The following is a 22,842-nucleotide window of genomic DNA, read 5'->3' on the forward strand; positions in this document are numbered from 1 at the left end:
GCGAATTGTCTGTAGCTGTTTTAGGACAAAAATACATGTATTCAATTTTGCAATAAGGCTGTAACATAAAATGTGGAAAAAATGGAGCGCTGTGAATACTTTCCAGATCCACTGTTTGTGTCTGCACTCTGCACATACGTCCTTACAATTTCCTGAGCACATGACGAGTTAACTGGCTTATGAAGCATTAAGAAAACCTCTTAACTTGTGGCAACGAAGAAGATAAAGGACAATAATATATTTTTAGCTCAGCATGCCCAGACTGAGCCTTGTATAGCTCGCTCCCCCTGGACCACCTATCCAATTTCCTCACCTCTATCTCAGGTCGTGTGAGGAGCAAGGAGACATTAGTGCTGTCCTCTCTGGTGAGGATAGCAACCGCCTCCTCTCTGTCCTGGACGTCCACTCCATTGATCTGACAGAAGGAGAGCAAGACATCTTTAGTTCAGTACCAGTGCCAGATTTATGGAAACATTATCTAGAGGAATATATCAGTGGCTTGTTGATAACAATCATGACAGTAAAGTTATATCATATGCTGTATATGTATTCATGCCCTCACAACATGAGGGCCACCTGCACAATCTAAATGAGAGCCACCGTTCTGTATTTAGCTGTGTTTTAATGATTGTGATTGCCATTTTGGGTTGTGTACAGTAGAACTGCAGTGCGGCAAGCGGTTTATTTTCCTCCTTCTCATGTTGCTGTTAAAAGAAACCAAAAACCTAGGAGGAAGCTTCAGTATGATGAAGTGGGCTAATATACTACAGTAAACATTTCATTTATCAAAACAGAATAACCAGTCCCTCCAGGACAAGCTTTTTTGTGATGATTGAAGCCTAAAATGCCTGAATTTGCAGCAGCTTTTTCCCAAAAAGTTGCAGCAAAAGTTTCTGCTTATTTTTTTTCTAATGACATTTAATCAACTTGTGATTTTATGAACTTGTTATCAATGTTTTAAGTGGTCCTTGAAACCATAACCTCAACAGCAACACCTTGGAAAACATATGCTGTATTGATATTTTACTCATTTTAGAAAAGTGGACACTTGATGGCACTAAAAGCACATACTGTACTGTTTTGAGTACAGTGGTATTTTGATTTACAAACTTAATTGGAACTTGAACAGGGTTCCTAAATCCAAAAGCCCGTATAGTGAAGCAAATGTCTCCATAAGAAATAATGTAAATATAAATAATGGCTTCCAGCCTCGACAAAAGTACATATTTCAGTTAAGATTTGTACATTTTGAACACAATATAAAGTGCTATACAGTACTGTGTATCAAACAAACATAACAAGGAGGTGATGAATCAACTGTCTCTTTAATTACAAGCCAAAACAACAACGACACCAAGCTGAACATTCCTCTGTGCGCTGCTCTTCCAACAAGTCCCTTTGGTGCCCTCACAAACGATCGGGAAATCAAAAGTCCTTAAAGGGGAACTGCACTTTAAAAAAAAAAAATGTTGCCTATAATTCACAATCCTTATGTAAGGCAAGAACACATGTTTTTCTTTTTTTATGCATTATAAATACTAAATAAAGGCGATCAAAAGTCCGCTTACAATGGAGCCTATGGGAGGCGCACTAATCTGCCTACAAAGCCCTTAAAAGAACATCTAAACACCCCTATCAAAGTTTTGTATACATGCTGTAAGTATATATGAAATGTAGTAACGGGCACATTCAAATCAGCATGTAATATTTAGGTCTTGTGGTCATTTTAGGAATTAGTGACGCATTCTTTTTAAAAACACATCCCAACATTCCCAATTTTCCCAACTCACTGCAGACTTCATGAAAGCCAACAAACATCATAAAATAACATCACTTACCGTACAATGTCTGCTGTCATTAGGATGCCGACTGATCGAATCTTGTTATATTCCCGTTTAGATGAAGGGAAATGAAACCATGCGTCTTTTTGTGTCGTTTTTCAACATTTTGGCTGTCAAAGTGTACCAAGTTGTCGGATTACATCCTCATCCTTCTACTATCCAGGTGAGAGGCATGATTTATCATCTACAATAAACTTCCAGAAGCAGGGAAGCGAGAAAGCAGCTGACCGATCATGTCAACATAGGCACCCAAGCTATTGATCACTGCACCGCCATAAATAGTTTGTCTGCATTATCGCTTATAATAACGATATCACTATTACTTGGTTAATATTCAAGTCACAAAATGTAAATGGAGTATTGTTGGCAGTTTTTGGACGGTTATTTATTGGGTTTTATGGGCGGAATAGAGGACCTCCCATTGGCACCATTGTAAGCTGACGTTTATTTATGTGTTAGAATGCATTAAAAAAAAACATTTGTCATGTATTTCATAATGATTGCAGTAGACATTGTAGACAGGGGGTACAGTAAGTGGGAGGATGACAAATGTGCCGTTTGATCAATAAAGTGTTACGGCTCAGGCTCCTGCCACCTCTCATTCATCTTTGCGCTCCTCTGAGCGCGCCTATGGACACGCCCATGGGCGTTCCCCTCCTGCCACAGCCGCGCCTCTTTGCGGCTGCAGGCAATCTGAAATCAACACTCCTGACGCTGATGAGGACTCCACTTCCTTCATAAGCCAGCATGTCCTGCTTTCCAGTGCCAGAACGTAGCTACCTGTCTCAGTACTGTAAGCCTACACGTCTCTAGCTCTCTCCCTATGTGCATTCGCTCCCTCTGTGTTTCCCCTCCTCTGTGCTCATCGTTTTGTGTCCTGTGTCGTCATCCCGCAGTGTTCCCCCATTTCCTGGTTTCGAGTTGTGTGTCTCATCTCCCCGAATTCCCTCTGGCTCCCTGGCTGCCTTCCCAGGTCTCGACCTCTCGCCTGGACACGGACCTTGACACTCGCTCCTGCCTTTGACCTCTTGCTTGCCCACCGATCTCCTAGTTTGCCTTGCCCTCCCTGGACTTCCGCATCTCGCTCAACACGCACCTTCAAACAACTCCCGGTAACACTCAGTTAAACACAACATACTTTTTTGGATTAATTACGTACTCCACTTCCTTGTGTTTAATAAACACGTCTCATACTATCGACGCCTTTGTCTCAGTGCCGTCTCCTTCTCCATAGTACTGTCACACAAAAGCGTTGATATATTGTTACACTTTGCTGTTCCTGCTTTGTCTACACAAGAAACAAACATACCAGTACATTTGGATTAGACTGTTAACATGCGTGTTTGAGTGCCGCTCAGAGACAAATCTGACTGGCGAAAATGACACTGAATGGCCAAAATGTGCAGGGATTTGTTGATGCTGGCTTGCAGGAGGATATTACGTATCTGTCATTGAAGGTAAACTGTTTGTGGTCAAAGTATTGCTATAATATATCTAACAGTCTGTCATGGCCCGGGCGCACGTCAGAACGGCGGCCGCAAGCAGCTGCAATCAATCGCCGGCAATCAGCACACCTGGAGCTGATAATGAGACCCACCTTGATAAGCCTGCTCAACCTGCTATCCCGGGCCAGAACGTAGTCTTCTGTTGAGTACTGTAAGCTATCATCCAGCTCTATGCAACCTTGCTTTGCTATCTGCAATCTCCACGGTTGTGTTTATTTGGCCTCGTGTTTTCCCTTGTTGTCCTTTCTGCAGTCTGCCTTTGTTCCACGTGTCCAGCTGTGCTTCTCGTCTTCCTTGTTTGTTTTCCCTTTTGGATTCCAGACTAACTCCCTCGATCCTCGACCCCCGCTTTGGACACGGACCTCTCGACATCTCTCTCCAGCCCCACGGACCTCCCGCTTGTGTTACGGACCTTCTTCTGCCTGGCCCCTTTTGGACTTGTCTTCTTCCTCACTCAACACTCCCGGTAACACACTCATTAATTCCTACACATAGTCTCACACCATACACCCCCTTGGATTTCATCACACTCCATCCCCCTGTTGTTTAATTAATATTATAATGTTTTATTATATATATAGTGTATGTATATAATAAATCATAGAGCTACTACGTCTACACTCTCCCTCAGTACACATTCATTCAAAATTCATGCATCTGTTGTGTGTTTTTGCACCTGAAGTATTCTGTCCCCCTTGCGAATGCGTCCATCCATAGCAGCAATACTGTTTGGGTTCACCTGGATGAAAACAGTAAAGGTTTTCTTACACAAACTGTGTGTGAGTCACAGCCTCATGAAGTTGACATCCCCACCTCGCCGACATATATCCCGAGATCCTCCTCATCGTCTGTTCTGTAGCAGACGGTCAGTCCCAGTTTATCCTGCTGACGAGACTTGTACAGTTCCACCTCCTATAGGAAGGTTATGGAAAAAAACAGCTCAGCAACTTCCTGTTCAAAGTCTGAGCCTCCCTCACCTCATATTCCAGCTCATCCTGCCTGTCGACGTCGTGCTGAGTGATGTCAAAGTAGTCGGCGGGGTCGTAGTACACGGGCTCTAGGAAACTGAAAGGATTGTTAGATGAACAAAAATAAAAAGTCAGCTCAAATGTGAGCGCATGTTACGTGACTGACAGTTCATTGAGTAGATATGGCTCCAGTAGTGGGGGTAGAGGAGGCGAGGGCGGAGGGTTTGGTGGAGGCGGAGCTCCGCAAGGATGCTGTCTGCTTTTGCCCAAAGTCAACATATGTTGGAAACTGATGTCTGTTTGGGTGCAGCTGTCCACACAGTCGGCCATCCCCATGGTCACTGGTACAATCGCCGCAGGGGGCGCCGTCGGGCCTGCACGTCTGCGCGCCCCACGCCTCAGTAGGCTGGACAACAGAGGGTCCCGTATGTCCAGTGTGGGATCCCCAGACAGGCGGCAGAGCTCCTTTTTATTCACCTGGAGAACACATGATCAGACAGGTGGCATTTAGGAGCCATTCTACAAAAGCCACAAGAAAGAGACTCATACGCATGCTAATATGAATCAGTTAGGATGAGGTGGACATCCGAGGAACAAACTACATTTGTAGACTCGAAAGGTTAGCTCTCATCGGGCAAGAGCTGCAACAAGCTGAAGCCAGGAAGACGATATTGAAAAGGTCACAAGACTGACAGTGTCGGTTGAAGAACACAGGGACAGAGAAAGAATGTACACATATAAGCTTTAATTTCTAAATGCACATCCCAATGAGCAGTAGAGCAGAAGGTTTGAGACCTTCAAGCGACTGTCGGCATGGAAAGAGTACCGCACGCTTACGTGACACTTCTGTGGGGAGAAGGAAAGGACAGCAACAATGGTGCAGTCAGAAGGTCGTTGCTGTACAAGTCTGACAGTAGCAGGAATCACACAAGAAAAGTGAGCTCTTTAGTCGAGGAGCTTTAATGGTATACAGCATATATTTACATATATTTAAAAATGTTATTCTCATGAGACAAATGATTTTATGACCTCTACTTAATTATGCATCCTGGATCAGTGCATATTATTAATGATTTATTCAAGCTGTGTTTACATGATGTCATGCTGTAACCCCATGTTACAAATGTGGACTAAATTAAATGGCCTTTTTTTTGCTAAATTCCCAAAGTATGGTAGGTGGACCTCTTCCAGCTCTCAGCAGGTAATATTTCTAAACCAGGGGTGTCAAACTCGTTTTCATTGAGGGCCACATCGCAGTTATGGTTGCCCTCAGAGAGACGCTTTTAACAATGAGTAACATAAGAATATACATGTGAATATATATAATATATTAACAATATATTTTTTTACATAAGCTGCAAAATAAATATTAAAATTTTACTTTAAAAACTTGCAACTCAGTCATCAGAATTTTACAGTAAAAGCAGTGTTTTTTTTTACAGCATATGAAAAATTTAATAAATGGAATGGAATGGAGAAACAATACCACTGTTTTTAGCGGTAAAATTCAAGCAACAGAGCTGCCTGTTTGTTTGTTTTTTACCGTAAAATCTTGTTGTTTTAATGTTTTTTGTGTTTGTTTTTAATGTTTTAGTGTCTTACTGTATATGGAAAAAAACAGTACCAAAGTTGATTTTACGGTAAAAAACTCAGTCGGCGGAATTTAACCGTACAATTGTCTACAATTTTAAAAAAATTGGGGACGGCGTGGCGAAGTTGGTAGAGTGGCCGTGCCAGCAATCGGACGGTTGCTGGTTACTGGGGTTCAATCCCCACCTTCAACCATCCTAGTCACGTCCGTTGTGTCCTTGGGCAAGACACTTCACCCTTGCTCCTGATGGCTGCTGGTTAGCGCCTTGCATGGCAGCTCCCGCCATCAGTGTGTGAAAGTGTAAAGTGTGTGTGAATGGGTGAATGTGGAAATACTGTCAAAGCGCTTTGAGTACCTTGAAGGTAGAAAAGCGCTATACAAGTATAACCCATTTATCATTATTTATTTACAATTTGATTGATAATTTGTTTTGAAATCATAAGTCAAGCAGATATTTATGTACAGTATTTGTCTTTATTTTAACAAAAAAATATTTTTGGAATACATGATAATATAATATTTTGATTTTGATAATATTGAAATTTAAAAGATTTGCAATTGCATACAGTACATGATTTTTAATGTTACAAGGGAAATAACAACTATATTTAGTAAGAAAAGATTAAGCATTTTATTAACGCATATTATTTACACGCTTTCGCGGGCCACATAAAACAATGTGGCGGGCCAGACACCGGTGATCTAAACTAATGATAGCAATTTAGCAAAGTTTAGCTACAAACGTTGGCTATCATTGTAAGTATTTTCTATCATAACAACAACTTGACTGCAAATTGTTAGTTCTCTTGGACTGTTTTTCTGTATGTGCATGCGCTGCAGGCATGTACGTGTGTGCGAGACAGGTAAGTAACAGCTATTTTGGCCAGACTAATTCCTCAAAACTACAAACAGTGTTTATTCAATCTAATTAGTAACTGTGAGATGTATAAACATTTTTAACATATATGATCTGTTAAACCACTAAACTGGTTGGTGGAGCAAGTTGCAAACAGCCCCTTTAATAAAAAAATATATGCATTTACAAACATTACAATACTTCTTTTAATGGACATCGTTGGTAAGTATTAATTTCACCTCTTTGTAGTTTGCACTTGTGTAAAACCGGACTGCAGAGATTTTTCTTTGTTTTTTGAGACCACTCTGAGACAAACGAATGGGGCAAAATATAAAAACTACCTCACAATGCAAGGTCTTGCAAACCTATTGTTATATGAATACTTTTCTGACAGTAACAATTAGGGCTGTCAAAAAATAGATGTTTGGAATTAATCACGGTTCTTACATTTAACGATTCTTAAACTATTAAAGAAACAAAAATCAATATTTTTTTTATATAAATCTCTCCTGGCAAATCATATTGTTGATGTAGATGTGCATATCTGCTATACAGATTTATTTTAGAAAAGAGTAGTGGGTGATACTTCTCTTGTTGCCTTGTTTGTATTTGACTTTATTAAATGTTTGGGTTGAATTTTAAGTAATATACAAAATTTATCACAGCTCTTTATATATTTCATGGAGGAATGTAGTTCATCTTTGAACGGGCATTCAATGTTATTAAAAAGTATTGATTTTGAATCGAGAATCGATTCTGAATCGAATGAAACAATCAAATCGAATCGAATCATGTGGTGCCCAAAGATTCACAGCCCTATTACCAATAGGTACTTACAATACATTTTAAATGATGTCTAATTCAGAATGTCATTATTTGAGGTTAAAGGTTAAATTGGAAGGTGTACAGTGGTACGTTTTCTTATGATTTGGGTTTTGACCAAATATTCTCTCCAAAATGTTGCCTTTGTTTGCATATATGGTCTCTGTTATCATACAGCAAAAACGTTGCACGTAGCAAACTAGTTTGCCTGCTCCAGCGGACTCGAGCGCCTAAACAAAAAATTCCATGCTTGGGTAAATCATTTCCTGTGATTTTCCTTCAACACCAAAATAAGCTGCTACGGGGCCAAATAAAGTTGCAAATACCAGTACTTTGATAAAGAAGGTGAGAAACAATATTGCATTTAATAAATAACTAGTACTCCGGCTTCCTCCCACCTCCAAAGACATGCACCTGGGGATAGGCTGATTGGCAACACTAAATAGACTCATCTCAAAGGGGGACGAGGCAGCCTACAGAGAGGAGGTCCGGAAGTTGGCAGACTGGTGCTCAGAGAACAACCTTGCTCTGAACACCAAGAAAACCAAGAAGATTGTCGTCGACTTCAGGAAACACACTAAGCTATCACTAAGAAGGCTCAGCAGCGGCTGCACTTCCTAAGAGTCCTCAAGAAGTACAACTTGGACTCCAACCTGCTGCTGACCTTCTACCGCTCATCCATTGAGAGCCTGCTGACATAATGCATCACATAATGGTATGGCAGCTACACCATAGCATGGTACAGCAGCTGCACCATTGCAGACAAGGAGAGGCTCTAGAGCAGGGGTCACCAACGCGGTGCCCGCGGGCACCAGGTCGCCCGTAAGGACCAGATGAGTCGCCCGCGGGCCTGTTCTAAAAAATAAAATAAAAAAAAAAAAAAAAATATATATATATATATATATATATATATATATATATATATATATATATATATATATATATATTTTTTTTTTAATTAAATCTACATAGAAAAAACACAAGATACACTTTCAATCAGTGCATCAACCCAAACAACCCCCCCTCCCCCCCATGCACACTCATCCACATCCACTCACACAAAAGGGGTTATTTCTTTCTGCTACTAATATTCTGGTTCCCACAACATAGACAACACATCTGCAAGGGACACAGTCCCTGAAGCACACATGATTGTATAGGCTGCTGGTCCACTAACATTTTCATTAATTACTATGTTTTATGTAATTATTTTCATATTGTTTTACTTTCTTTTTTATCCAAGAAAATGTTATTTATTTATTTATCTTATTTTATTTTATTTTTTAAAAAAGGGCCTTATCTTCAACAGACCAGGTTGTCAATGAAATTAGATTTGTTTAAAGGTTTTTTTAAACCAGGCCCAGTCCAGATAATGTCCAAGTCGGACTCAGCAACACACACCTTCATTCATGTACACAGAAAAAAATTAGGGAACACAACAGATTGCATATAATTTATAAACAAAATTACATTTTCAAAATAAGCATTTATGTACAGTCCAGATTATGTCCAGGTCACTCAAATTAGGGAACACAACAACAGATATCATATAATCTATAAACATAATTATACTTTCAAAATAAGCCTTTGAGGACTTCTCATCTTTTTTTTAAATGTTTTTTGGCATCATTATCGTTTTCAACCATGTAACTTTCTAAAGTTAGAAAATACTGAATAAATGTTTTAAAGAAAGTAATACTAAGTGAATATCTGATTTTGGCCTTAAAAATAAACATTTTACCGAGTACTATAATTAAATTGACTAAATCATGATTGTCAATGAACTCTCCTAAAATAACAGAAACCACATTAAGCTTCATAAACAAACCGATCCTTAAACACATTTTTTCAACTTCCACCCAAAACAAAGACACAATATGAAAATACCAAAACAAATGCAGGGTGGATTCAGGCTCCTGACAACAAAATCGGCAATCATCTGACTCTGTCATATTCCATAATTTTAACATTTTCCCTGTGGGTAAGAACTTATAAATAATTTTAATTTGAAAATAACGATTTTGCACATCGATAGTGGTTTTATAGATTAGTTTGAATATGGCATCCCATGGCAACGGGCAGTCAAAAAAGTCCTCCCATTTTCCATTTGTGTTGTATGAGGCAGCCTTCAAAGATTTCTTTATTAAATAAAAATTATATATTTTTCTATTTATTTTAGTTCCTTTTTGCCAACTAGAATTTCTTATTAGAGGTTTACAAACTAATAATTTAGTAGTTCCATAATTAATTATTTGTTTCCATCTTTTCCCAATTACTCCAGTTAGTTGATAAAATGAAAAGCTTGAGCAAGCATCACCATACATAGCTCTAAATTCATCATACTTCATAATTTGACCATTCTCATTGATAATATCATTGACAAAAATGATTCCTCTTTCAAACACATTTTTCCAAAAGAAAGGCTTTCCATCTATTACAATATTAGAGTTCATTCATATTAACTGCTGCAAAATATCGTCTCTTTTTTCTGGCACATAAAATTGAAAACACCACTATGAGTGGATTGTTTCCTATATGAACCCCGCCATGTTTCCCAGCAGACTCTCTGGGAGGGGATCACTTGTAAAAAAGGATACAATTTCTTTTGATACAGTACATGTTTTTTGTCCAACAGGACATTTGTGTACCACTCAATGTTTAAATACATCTTTGGAACAATTGATGCTTTTAAAGACAGGCACATAGCTTCAAGGTTGAGAAGTTCCGGCCCCCATATTCATACTCTTTGTACAAAACCTTTCTTTTAATCTTTTCTGGTTTGCCGTTCCAGACAAAATCGAAGACCCTCCGCTCATAAATCTTAAAAAAGTTTTGTGATGGAGCTGGTAATGACAAAAACAAATAAATAAATTGAGGAATAATTAACGAGTTGGCAATAGACATTTTACCATACAAGGTTAGGGATTTCCCTTTCCATAATTGCATAATTTTGTCCAGCTTTCTTAGTCGATTATCATAATTTACTGAGCCTAGATCTTCCAGATTTTCTGGGACAACAACACCAAGTATGTTAACTGGTCCATCTGTCCACAAAACAGGCACTTTGCATTCCATTCGAAAGGACGTTCCCTTTAGATTTACGATCCTTAACATTTTACATTTATCATAATTAACCTTAAGGCCAGATTGCTGTGAAAATATGTCCAAAAGATTAAGAAGGTTCCGCAAACAATGAGGAAAAATCATATCTTTGTGAATCAGCCTTTTCTGACATGAACTTCATCAAGAACAAACACAGAACACGCCTCACTGATGCACATCTGCAAGACTCACTCCGAGTTGCAGTGTCAAGTTACACACCAGAGAACAACACACTAGTTAACAGCATGCAATGCCAGGCTTCCCACTAACTGACAAAGAAACAGATAACAGATTTGGTGTCCAGTTCAAAGTGTGACATGATTTAAAAATTTGAGAGTTTACTTTTGTATTTTACATGAGTTATTATTTGTACAAACATGGTGCAAAGTAATTCATGATTTGTTAAAAAAAAATGTTAGTGGCTCGCTAGTTAAAATGGGATATTGTGATTTCACAAGACTGTCTTAGAAGTGATCATTTGAAAATGTTCAATTTGAAAAATGTGCACTTAGAGAAAATATAAAAATAAAGTGTTGCATATTGATATTTATCTGTTTCTATATATATTTATTGTGAGAAATCATTAAGATGATCAGTGTTTCCACAAAGATAAATATCATTAATTATTAATAATAACAGAGTTAAAGGTAAATTGAGCAAATTGGCTACTTCTGGCAATTTATTTAAGTGTGTATCTAACTGGTAGCCCTTCGCAGTAATCAGTACCCAAGAAGTAGCCCTTGGTTTCAAAAAGGTTGGTGACCCCTGCTCTAGAGAGTGGTAAAGGCAGCACAGCGGATCATCGGCTGCCCTCTCCCCTCCCTGACAGACATTTACACCTCCCGCTGCCTCAGCATAGCTACCAACATTATCAAGGACAGCTCCCACCCTGGCTTTGACCTGTTTGACCTGCTGCCCTCAGGAAGTCGCTACAGGGTCATCAGGTCTAAGACAAACAGACTCAAGAACAGTTTTTTCCCTAAAGCCATTACCACGGTGAACTCTCATAGGCACTGATTTTATAGTTTCGCACCTCTCTGTGAGCAATTTTTACTTTCCACCCACAGTCTGAATGCTTCTGCATATATGTATATAGTATAATGTTTATTAAGGGTGTGGGAAAAAATCGATTCGAATTTGAATCGCGATTCTCACGTTGTGCGATTCAGAATCGATTCTCATTTTTAAAAAAATCGATTTTTTTTTTTTTTTTTAATTTAAATTGTATTTAAAAAAAAAAAAAAAATTAATTAACCAATCCAACAAAACAATACACAGCAATACCATAACAATGGAATCCAATTCCAAAACCAAATCCGACCCAGCAACACTCAGAACTGCAATAAACAGAGCAATTGAGAGGAGACACAAACACGACACAGAACAAACCAAAAGTAGTGAAACAAAAATGAATATAATCAACAACAGTATCAATATTAGTTACAATTTCAACATAGCAGTGATTAAAATTCCCTCATTGATATTATCATTAGACATTTATAAAAAAAGGAAAAAAAAGAACAATAGTGTCACAGTGGCTTACACTTGCATCGCATCTCATAAGCTTGACAACACACTGTGTCCAATATTTTCACAAAGATAAAATAAGTCATATTTTTAGTTCATTTAATAGTTAAAACAAATTTACATTATTGCAATCAGTTGATAAAACATTGTCCATTACAATTATAAAAGCTTTTTACAAAAATCTACTACTCTGCCAGCATGTCAGCAGACTGGGGTAGATCCTGCTGAAATCCTATGTATTAATGAATAGAGAATCCTTTTGAATCGGGAAAACATCGTTTTTGAATCGAGAATCGTATTGAATTGAAAAAAAAAAATCGATTTTGAATCGAATCGTGACCCCAAGAATCGATATTGAATCGAATCGTGGGACACCCAAAGATTCACAGCCCTAATGTTTATTATCTAATATTTAAACAACACATTCAGAACATTCGTTCTCAGGACTGGACTGTGCACCTTACCTCTTTTTGCACTATTTTTATTTTCTTTCTTTCCTATGTTTTGCATATTTATAGAATGTCACACTGATAATGGAGTTGCTTTTAATCTCATTGTACCTGTGTATAGTGACAATAAAATGCATTCTATTGTATTGTATTGTATTGTATTCTATTCTATTCTATTCTAGTCTGTGAATGTGAGTGTAAATGTTGTCTGTTTTGGCCCCGCGATGAGGTGGTGACTTGTCCAGGGTGTACCCCGCCTTTCGCCCGAATACAGCTGAGATAGGCTCCAGCAGCCCCTGCGACCCCAAGAGTGGCAAACGGTACAAAATGGATGGATTGATAGTATGAAGATGGCCTCTACTTACCGCTCCTCGCTCATTGCCATCTTCCCCAACACCTTCAGTGAAGGTAAACCTAATGTGTGCCCCAATGTCACATTGTTTTCTGCATGCAAAAATACAAAAGAAAAATTGCTTTCGTTTTCTGCCCCATAGGAAAAGACTACCAACACAAAGAGAGATACTGTATGTGTACTGTATAATACTCTTGTCAGTGCTCATGCCAGCTGTCATTCAACTCATTTTCCTCCAAGCCAGTCACTCTGCAGGAGCTGATATCTGTAAAAGTCTTGTTTTTCATATGCATAGATTCATCCTATACTTGCAACGATCCATGAAAGACTAATGTATGGCTAATTAACACAGCTTGCACAGTCTTCCTTGTTAGTTTCCAATCTGTGTTCCTTTGTGCAAACCCTCTTCAGCGTCTTGTCTCTTTTTTTTTTCTCTCTCGAACGGCGCTCCACCACTCTCACCACATTTGCACCCCCATTCTGCCTCCTTCCTAGCCATTGTACCCCATGTTCACATTCATCTAGCCTTTTCTCCGCTCTATAGAACTTATCTGGCCGTGCTGCCTCAGCACTCCTGTCTGCTCTGTCCCTCCCCTGGAGATGTCGACCCACGCTGCTCTATTTCTATTTCAGCCGCTCCGTCGCCTTGTGTTTGTCCTTTCTCGCTCTAAAGTCCCTTCATAAATCTCATTACCTCTTCTACTGTTCTTACAAACCTGGCAACAACGAAGACATTTGCTCTCTTGCAGGGGCTTGTGCGCAATTAGGCCTTCTTAGAGTGCTTGTTCGCGAAGGTACTTAAACATCCTTCCTCTGTGTTATTCTCACTTTCAACAACAGAAGCTATCAGAAAAAGGCTGGAAGGAACACCTCTTTGTCAATGAGTGACAAGTATGAATACTGAATAAGACCAGTACGTTGGGGGGTGGCGGGGGATTGCTCATTCATTATCAATGAGGGTGCTTGGACTGCTTTGAAGAGGACTTCATGCTGGGTAATAGCACTTGTCTACCAGACCTGATGTAGAATCCATTACACACATCTCTAGGTTACTAGGCCATCAAATATACATTCACTGGGTCACAATATTAGGCACTCCTGCACTAATAAGACCATCCATGCATCCATTTTTCACCCCTTATCTGAGTCCGGGTCGTGGGGGCAGCAGTCTAAGCAGAGATGCCCAGACTTCCCTGTCCCCAGTTACCTCCTATAGTTCCACCGGGGAGACACCGAGCCATTCCCAGGCCAGCTGTGAGATATACTGTAGTTTCTCCAGTGTGTCCTTGGTCTGCTGGACATGCTTGAAACACCTCACCAGGGAGGCGTACAGCAGGCATCCGTAGTAGATGCCCGATCCCGATCAGCTGGCTCCTCTCGATGTGAAGGGGCAGCAGTCCCTCTCAGATTACCGAGCTCCTCACCCTATCTCTGTGGAGGAAACTAATTTCTGCCGCTTGTATTCGCAAGCTTGTCCTTTCGGTCATTACCCAAAGCACATTGTGACCATAGGTGAGGGTAGGAACGTAGACTGACCGGTAACAGTGATTGCATCACGCTGGACCAACCCGTCGGTGAATCTCGCGTTCCATTCTTCCCTCACTCGTGAACAAGACCCCGTGATACCTGAACTGTTCCACTTAAGGCAGAACTTCACTACCAACTCGGAGGGTTCAGTTCACTCTTTTCCGAGTGACACTCGACAGCAAACCGCTCCAGGGAACGCTGAAGGTCCCAGCCTGACAAAGCCAACAGGACCACATCATCTGCAAAAAGCAGAGATGCAATCCTCTGGCCACCAAACTGGAAACCCCCAACACCCTGACTGCGCTTATAAGACCTAATACACACACAAAAAAATGTTTCACACTCAAAGTGTAACTGTACTTTTTATTTTGCCTATTGCTCAAAATCGTATATATGTTATATTTTATATCGCTATATTTAGTCGATTTATACCTGCATTGTCCTTTCCATCCTTACACTTTCCATCATTGTAACTGAACTACTGTGTGGAACAATTTCCCTTGTGGATCATTAAAGTTTGTCTAAGTCTAAGTCTACTATGAGAGACAAGAAGACAGATGTAGGGGCGGCATGGCGTGGTGGGTAGAGTCGCCGTGCCAGGACTTTGAGGGTTGCAGGTTCGCTCTCTGCCTCTTGCCATCCAAATCACTGGCAGGACACTTTACCCTTGCCCCCAGTGCCGCTCACACTGGTGAATGAATGATGGGTGGTGGTCGGAGGGGCCGTAGGCACAAACTTGCAGCCACACTTCCGTCAATCTACCCCAGGGCAGCTGTGGCAACAAATGTAGCTTACCACTACCAGGTGTGAATGTGGAGTGAATGAATGTTGAGTCCTCACTTCGCTGTGAAGCGCTTTGAGTGTCTAGAAAAGTGCTATATAAATCTAATCCATTATTATTATTAAGACAGATGTAATGTTTTTTTATGCATTAATGCATTTTGTAATGCATTCGTAAATAAACGTCAATAAAGGTCTGCTAGCAACAGAGTCAATGCGAGGGCCTCTATTCCGTCCATAAAGCCCTCTAAATCAGTGTTTTTCAACCACTGTGCAGCGGCACTAGTGTGCCGTGAAATACAGTCTGGTGTGCCGTGGGAGATGATCTAATTTCAGCTATTTGGATTTAAAATATTTTTTGCAAACCAGTCATTATAATCCACAAATAATGTGCCGTTGTTGAGTGTCGTGCTCTCTAGAGCTCGGCAGAGTAACCGTGTAATACTCTTCCATATCAGTAGGTGGCAGCAGGTAGCTAATTGTCGGGAACATGGTTTGCCATGATCATAATATGAAGACGACAGCGGCAATGTGAAGGTAAAAAGGTATCTAATGCTTAAACGAAAAATAAACAAGAAGTGAGTGCCCCTAAAAAAAGGCATTGAAGCTTAGGGATGGCTATGCAGAACGAAACTACAACTGAACTGGCTACAAAGTAAAGAAAAACAGAATGCTGGACGACAGCAAAGATTTACAGCCTGTGGAGCAGAGATGGCATCCACAAAGTACATCCATACATGACATGACAACAATGTCCACACAAAGAAGGATAGCAACAACTGAAATAGTCTTGATTGCTAAAACAAAACAGGTGCGGGGAATAGCGCTGAAAGGAAGACATGAAACTGCAACAAGGAAAATACCAACAAAACAGGAAAAGCCACCAAAATAGGAGCGAAAGACACTACACACAGAAAAACACCAACAAACTCAAAATAAGTCACAGCATGATGTGACAGGTCATGACAGTACTTTGAGACAGGTATAATGAAGCATGGGACGGCGTGGCGAAGTTGGTAGAGTGGCTGTGCCAGCAATCGGAGTGTTACTGGTTACTGGGGTTCAATTCCCACCTTCTACCTTCCTAGTCACGTCCGTTGTGTCCTTGGGCAAGACACTTCACCCTTTGCCTCTGATGGCTGCTGGTTAGCGCCTTGCATGGCAGCTCCCGCCATCAGTGTGTGAATGGGTAAATGTGGAAATACTGTCAAAGCGCTTTGAGTACCTTGAAAGTAGAAAAGCGCTATACAAGTACAACCCATTTATCATTTATCATTTATGGTCGGTTATGGTTTAAATTCATATTCAACAATTGCGACGAATACATTTTATTGTCAATATTGAGTACAATTTTTGAATGATTTCTGCTGGTGGTGTGCCGTCTGATTTTTTCAATGAAAAAAATGTGCCTTGGCTCAAAAAAGGTTGAAAAACACTGCTCTAAATTACAATCCAAAAAGTGGCAACAATAATCCATTTACATTTTGTGCCTTGAATATTAACCAAGTATTAGTCATATTGTTATTATAAGCACTAAGACAGACAAACTATTTTTAGTGCTGCCGTTGTGACTCGCGTGTGTGCGTATGTTGACATCATCAGCTGGTGAGCTGCTTTCTCGCCTCGGAGCTTGTAAAAGTTTATTCTAGATCAGGGGTCGGGAACCTTTTTGGCTGAGAGAGCCATGAAAGCCAAATATTTTAAAATGTATTTCCGTGAGAGCCATATAATATTTTTTAACACTGAATACAACTAATCGCGTGCATTTTTAAGTAAGACCAACATTTTTAGAGTATGATAAGTGTCTTATTCTTTTTAATAACATTGTTATTCTGAAGCTAACCAATAATAAATAAAATACTTCTTACCATTTTTGCGACTTCTTGAACAGGTGTGTTCGAAAATGGATGGATGGATGGATTAAAATGCATGAGAATGTTTTATATTTTGAACGTTATTTTTAACATTGTGATTACCAGCGGAATTATTCATTACTTATTGTGTTAAGCAATGTCAGCTAAGATTTATCTGAGAGCCAGATGCAGTCATCAAAAGAGCCACATCTGGCTCGAGAGCCATAGGTTCCCTACCCCTGTTCTAGATCATAAATAATGCCTTTCAAGTAGAATGTTGAAGACATAACCCGACTAGTTTGTCAACTTTGTCATCCATTTTAGACCCGGGAATGGTGAGGGACACAAAAAGACGCTTGGTTCCACCAATCTTTTTTCTTTGCAAGTATTATGAGTCATTCTTCATCTAAACGAGAATATATGAACATCCTCTCGGTCGCCATCTCAGTGACAGCAGACATTGTAGAGTTAGTGATGATTTATTATGTTTCGGTGGCTCTCATGAAGTCTGAGTGAGTAGTAATTACTCAAAGCAAAAAAGCGATTCTCATGTTTTTTTTAAAATGATTGTGCTGCCGTATGTTTAAAATGAGCAAAATACCTAAATATTACATGTTATTATGGATGTATACAGTGTGTATATAAAACATTAATGGAGGTGTTTGGATGTTTTAAGCGCTTCATAGGCAGAATAGAGCGACTCCCATAGGCTCTATTGTAAGATGACTTTTGATCGCATTTATTTACTAGTTAGAATGCATAAAACAAGAAAAACCTATGTGTTCTGCTCTTACATAAGGATTGTGAATGATAGGCAAATAAAAAAAAAGGTAGCCTTTAAACAGGTTAATAATGCTCACTTTTAGCAGACATTGTCAGCATCATTCATTTAACAGTATGTGATAGTGGGGTTTGAGGTGGGGTTAAGATAAGTAATAAACTGAGAGGTGTTTCGAATGTCTTGCGATTCTCTTGAAGCTAAATTGTCAAACTAAACATGCATAGGTTTGTCATGAGCTCAAGATCCAGAAACAGCAGGCAAGGTGCAGGTAAAAGAGTTTAATTAAAATGGGACAAAAATGACAAAAGCCAGCAGCACAAAGGCACACAGTGATACGAAACAATAATCTAGCGCTGGCAAGGAGCAACAGGTGGACCTAAATAGACTTGATTAACCAATAGAAAACAGATGAGCTGGCAGGAAACTAAGCAGAAAGTGAAAGTGCAGTAAAACATGGAGTACTACTAAAACAAGAGCACCAGGACAGGAATTGATTCAATCCATCCATCCATTTTCTACCGCTTGTCCCTATCGGGATGGCGGGGGGTGCGGGAGCCTATCACAGCTGCATTCGGGCGGTAGGTGGGGTACACCCTAGACAAGTCGCCACCTCATCGCATGGCCAACACAGATCGAAACAAAGGATAATAAAATAACTAAATCCGAACCGTCATATGGGATCATGTAGCTAAATAACAAAAACATACATATGCACCGCAACAATACATCCACAAAACTAAACATTAGGGCTGGGAATGATAATCTATTAGGCAATAAAATCAGTATTCATTGAATTGACAGTGCACTGCTTGGGTGCAACCAGCAGAGGCATTGTTGGCCATACTCTCTCTATTCGCAGTTCTGAGTCTCAAGTCATGTTCTTACTCAGTAAGAACATGGCACAAGCTTTGCTATTTCTTATAAAGGATTTACTGTTTAAAACAGATGAACAATCTCTTGTATAATTGATGCTGTAAGGGACCTGTGATGATTTGCGATGATTTTTTCTTGACTTATAAATGCTGCTACAATGTTAGATATACTTGCGTCAAACAATGCCAAAGCGTCACATCAAACGGTTCATGCATTGGGGAGTGAGCTTGCACACAGTTTTGGATGCCTTTAAACTCTTTTTTAAAACTGTGGGCCATTTGTGACGCCACAGATTGACAGATGTACTAATATGGCCAAAAAACAGGTTAGAAACTGAGTTTACACAAAATTTACACGGAGGCATATCCAGTACGTTTTATCTGGACCACAAGGAAGTGTTTTAAATGTAGATCAGAAAATAGGTTCCCTTTAACTTTCCCCATGGTGCATCCCTCCAAAACATATTACTGAATTAAATCCAAAGTGAGCATTATGATACAGTTCTTGTATATATTGTATTGTTTGTGTCCAGCTGTACCTAATATTGTGAAGTGAAGTGAAGTGAATTACATTTATATAGCGCTTTTTCTCAAGTGACTCAAAGCGCTTTACATTGTGAAACCCAATATCTAAGTTACATTTAAACCAGTGAACCCATTGTGGGTGTACAAGTGATCATGCCATACCCACATTCCATCAGTTTTTTGGGATACAACTTGCAGCAAGAACAATGAGAGTATTCACAGCAGGAGGTGGGTGGTGGCTATGTGGGCTGTGGAGCTACAGGGTGGAGGCGATGCAGATGGAGATGAAAGAGACCAAAATATAGACTGCTATAGGAAAGTTAGAGATGCTGATGGTGGAGGGAAATTGTGGGTAAACAAAACAAGCTCTTGAAATTGTTTGTTTGAATGTAAACAACGCGTGAGACAGGTTCAGGGTTCTTGTGTAGAAACACAATAGGAGCTCCTGGGAAATAACTAAGTGGCTGATGCATAATTAGTTTTTATCAGACAGCCCTTCAAAGAGAAAATGAATGTTCTGTACAACGGGGGAAGGAAAGGACTATGGAGAATTATGCTGAATATCAATGTGTACATAAATACATACATTGTTTCCCAGGTTCACATACATCTGTGTGCAACTCCGTGGTGTCCAATCAGACTAAACATGCCCTCTTGCCCACTTTGTTTGCACAACAATGGATTTTTTTTCTGTCTCTCCCTCGATGCGTTGCGGGCGTGAGCAGTCACCTTCTCAGAAAATCAATTCGACTGGGAACTGACCTAGTGCAGTGCTAAGCCCTGTTGTCTGACATCACCCAGCCTCGCAACCACGCTGATCAGGCCCACAGAGGATAGGAAGAACATTCAAAGATCAAAATATCCAATGTAATATAGGACGAGCTGTTAGTCTCCACAAGGTAATCATGTACTCTGTTTGCACCAGGTGAAATTAAATGAAAGGCCAGTTAGGTGTATTTTATTTGAGAAATAAATTGTAAATGCCAGGCATAAGCCACTAAAAGTATTAACTAATTGAAGAGATGTATTATATGCTCATTTAGAAAAGCACTAAATGTTGTCTAAGATGAAGTGCCACATTTTTTGGGCTGTAGGACGCAACGGTGGTGTGCCAAAATATGATTGCCTGCCAAAAATGTATATCCTTCCTTCGCGGGAGCGCGCACCGCTTGCTAAACCTGCATTGCTTGGCTTCGTCTGTCCACAGTGGATTACTATGTGTAAGACAAACACTTTATATTCGTGGTTATTGTAACGCTACGTGTTTGGCATTATCTAGGCCTTTATCGTTTTCGAAAAATGACAGTTTGCCTTTTCTGTGGTATAAATGAAATTTAAAGGAGTTAGTCCGTTGTTGATGTGATACAAACTCTTACTTGTTTGGTAGATACACGTAACTGTTATTTCTTTGTGCACATAATAAATATTTATAAAGGGTTTGCATGTATTAATTTATGTCAAATTTTCATCAAATGTAATATTGCCTGACAAAATGTGATTCAACGTAATATTTTGATATTTACACATCGTATATTTACACATGCATATTCTACTAGAATACCCTTATGAGTTTTACATATATTAAAATTAAGTACCTACTGTACTTTGCTGCTGCCAAAAAATTATTTAAAGTAATATTTTGAAAGTGACACATCTCATCTCTGCATAATGTACTAGAATACCTTTATGAGCATTACATATATCAAAATCAAGTACCTACTGTACTGTTTACTTGTTGAAATATCTTTTACAAAGCTAAAAATCTACCCAAACGACTACTTTGCTGCTGCCAAAAATGTATTTCAAGTAATATTTTGATACTGACACATCTCATCTCTGCATAATGCACTAGAATACCCTTACATTTTAAACAAATGAATACATCCAAACACTTTATAAATATTTATTATGTGCACGAAGAAATAACAGTTTTAATTGTATGTATCTTCCAAACAAGAAAGAGGTTTTATCACATAAACATCGGACTAACAACAGTTCTTTAAGTCTCATTAATACCACAGAAAAGGCAAACTGTCATTTTTCAGACACGATAAAGGCTTAAATAATGTCAAACACATAGCGTTACAATAACCACGAAGATAAAGTGTTTGTCTTACACCTAGTAATCCGCTTTGGACAGACGAAGCCAAGCAATGCAGGTTTAGCGAGCGGTGCGCGCTCCCGCGAAGGAAATACATTTTTGGCAGGCAATCACATTTTGGCACAACACCTGATTATAAGGAGCACTGTCGATGAGCGGGTGGATAATGATACAAAAAAAGATTATAAGGCGCATTAATGGGGTCATGTTATGATTATGAGTAGGTCGATAGCGATACAAAAAGATTATAAGGCGCATTAATGGGGTCATATTATGATTTTTTTCTACATTTAAAACACTCCATAGTGGTCTACATAACATGTTATGGTGGTTCTTTTGGTAAAAATGTTATGTTTTACCGACCATCTTCAAAGTTGCTTTCTGACCATCTCTTCGGGATGCGCCGTTTTGTGAGCGGATCTTAATTACGACCCGTCATATATGTTTTACCGGTGTAGCGTGTAAGGACGGGAGTCGAAAGAGAAGTGTCAAAATGACATTGAGATTTTGCTTAAATCAACAACAGAGCATTATCTCGTCATTCGTGGGTCATTACTGCAACAACACCGGAAATGTGTCCCGTGAACAAACGTCCAACCGAAAATAACTACATTTCCTTGGGTAAATTATGTAAACCCACGACACCGGTAGTTTTTTTTCTGAGGTGGTACTTGGTGAAAAAAGTTTGAGAACCACTGTTCTATATGAAACATCAGTTTTGGGATTGCTTGCTAGCGTCATCTGGCAGTCCACAGCTATCTCTTATGTCTGAGTGTCACACTTACAGTATCATTACACCATTTACCAAATAAAATTGTTTCGAGGTCGATAAGAACAACCTGAAATAATCTATTCATTAGGCGCACCGGTTTATAAGGCACACTGTACATTTTTTTTTAAATAAAAGGATTTTAAGTGTGCCTTATAATTAGAAAAATACTGTATAGGTAACACAGTACATGAACAAGCAATAATTCATGTCATGCATTTAAAAATACTGAAAAAGGTGTTTTTAAAACAAATACCCTGACTAAAACAACTAAACTCTAAACTAATACTCAAACCCATCAGTTTTGCCCAAAGTGCGGCCCGGGGGCCATTTGTGGCCCGGCGATTGTTTTTCATTGGCGACACAAAACTAAAGATGTACCAGATTAGAATATTCAACAAAGAAAAGAAAAAATCGATCTGGCCCAAATCCTCCCTAAAATGGGACATAGAAGCCAAAATAGCCGACGACCTGTGATAATTTTCCGTGCATTCCATCATGATGAACGTGTGTACAAAGTAGGTGAATAATTAGATTAGATATTACACTGATTTGCTTTGTTACATATAACACAAAGCTATAATGTAGGTGTTTTGTTCAGATAGTTTAACATATATTGAT

The 22,842-nt window shown here is 39.3% G+C and overlaps 1 protein-coding gene across 1 annotated transcript in view; it reads right to left on the minus strand.

Annotated features, from left to right (window-relative positions):
- Positions 1 to 22,842, minus strand: part of LOC133653783 (PDZ domain-containing protein 4-like) — a 46,181-nt gene that overhangs the window by 15,949 nt on the left and 7,390 nt on the right. The window contains exons 2-6 of the mRNA XM_062053470.1: positions 4,481 to 4,791; positions 4,324 to 4,411; positions 4,160 to 4,258; positions 4,023 to 4,085; positions 314 to 415 (exon numbers count right to left, since the gene is read on the minus strand). Of these exons, the coding sequence (XP_061909454.1) occupies positions 314 to 415; positions 4,023 to 4,085; positions 4,160 to 4,258; positions 4,324 to 4,411; positions 4,481 to 4,791 (663 nt within the window). The remainder of the gene's footprint in view (positions 1 to 313; positions 416 to 4,022; positions 4,086 to 4,159; positions 4,259 to 4,323; positions 4,412 to 4,480; positions 4,792 to 22,842) is intronic.

Source organism: Entelurus aequoreus, linkage group LG07 (assembly GCF_033978785.1).
Source record: "Entelurus aequoreus isolate RoL-2023_Sb linkage group LG07, RoL_Eaeq_v1.1, whole genome shotgun sequence".
Lineage (NCBI taxonomy): Eukaryota > Metazoa > Chordata > Actinopteri > Syngnathiformes > Syngnathidae > Entelurus > Entelurus aequoreus.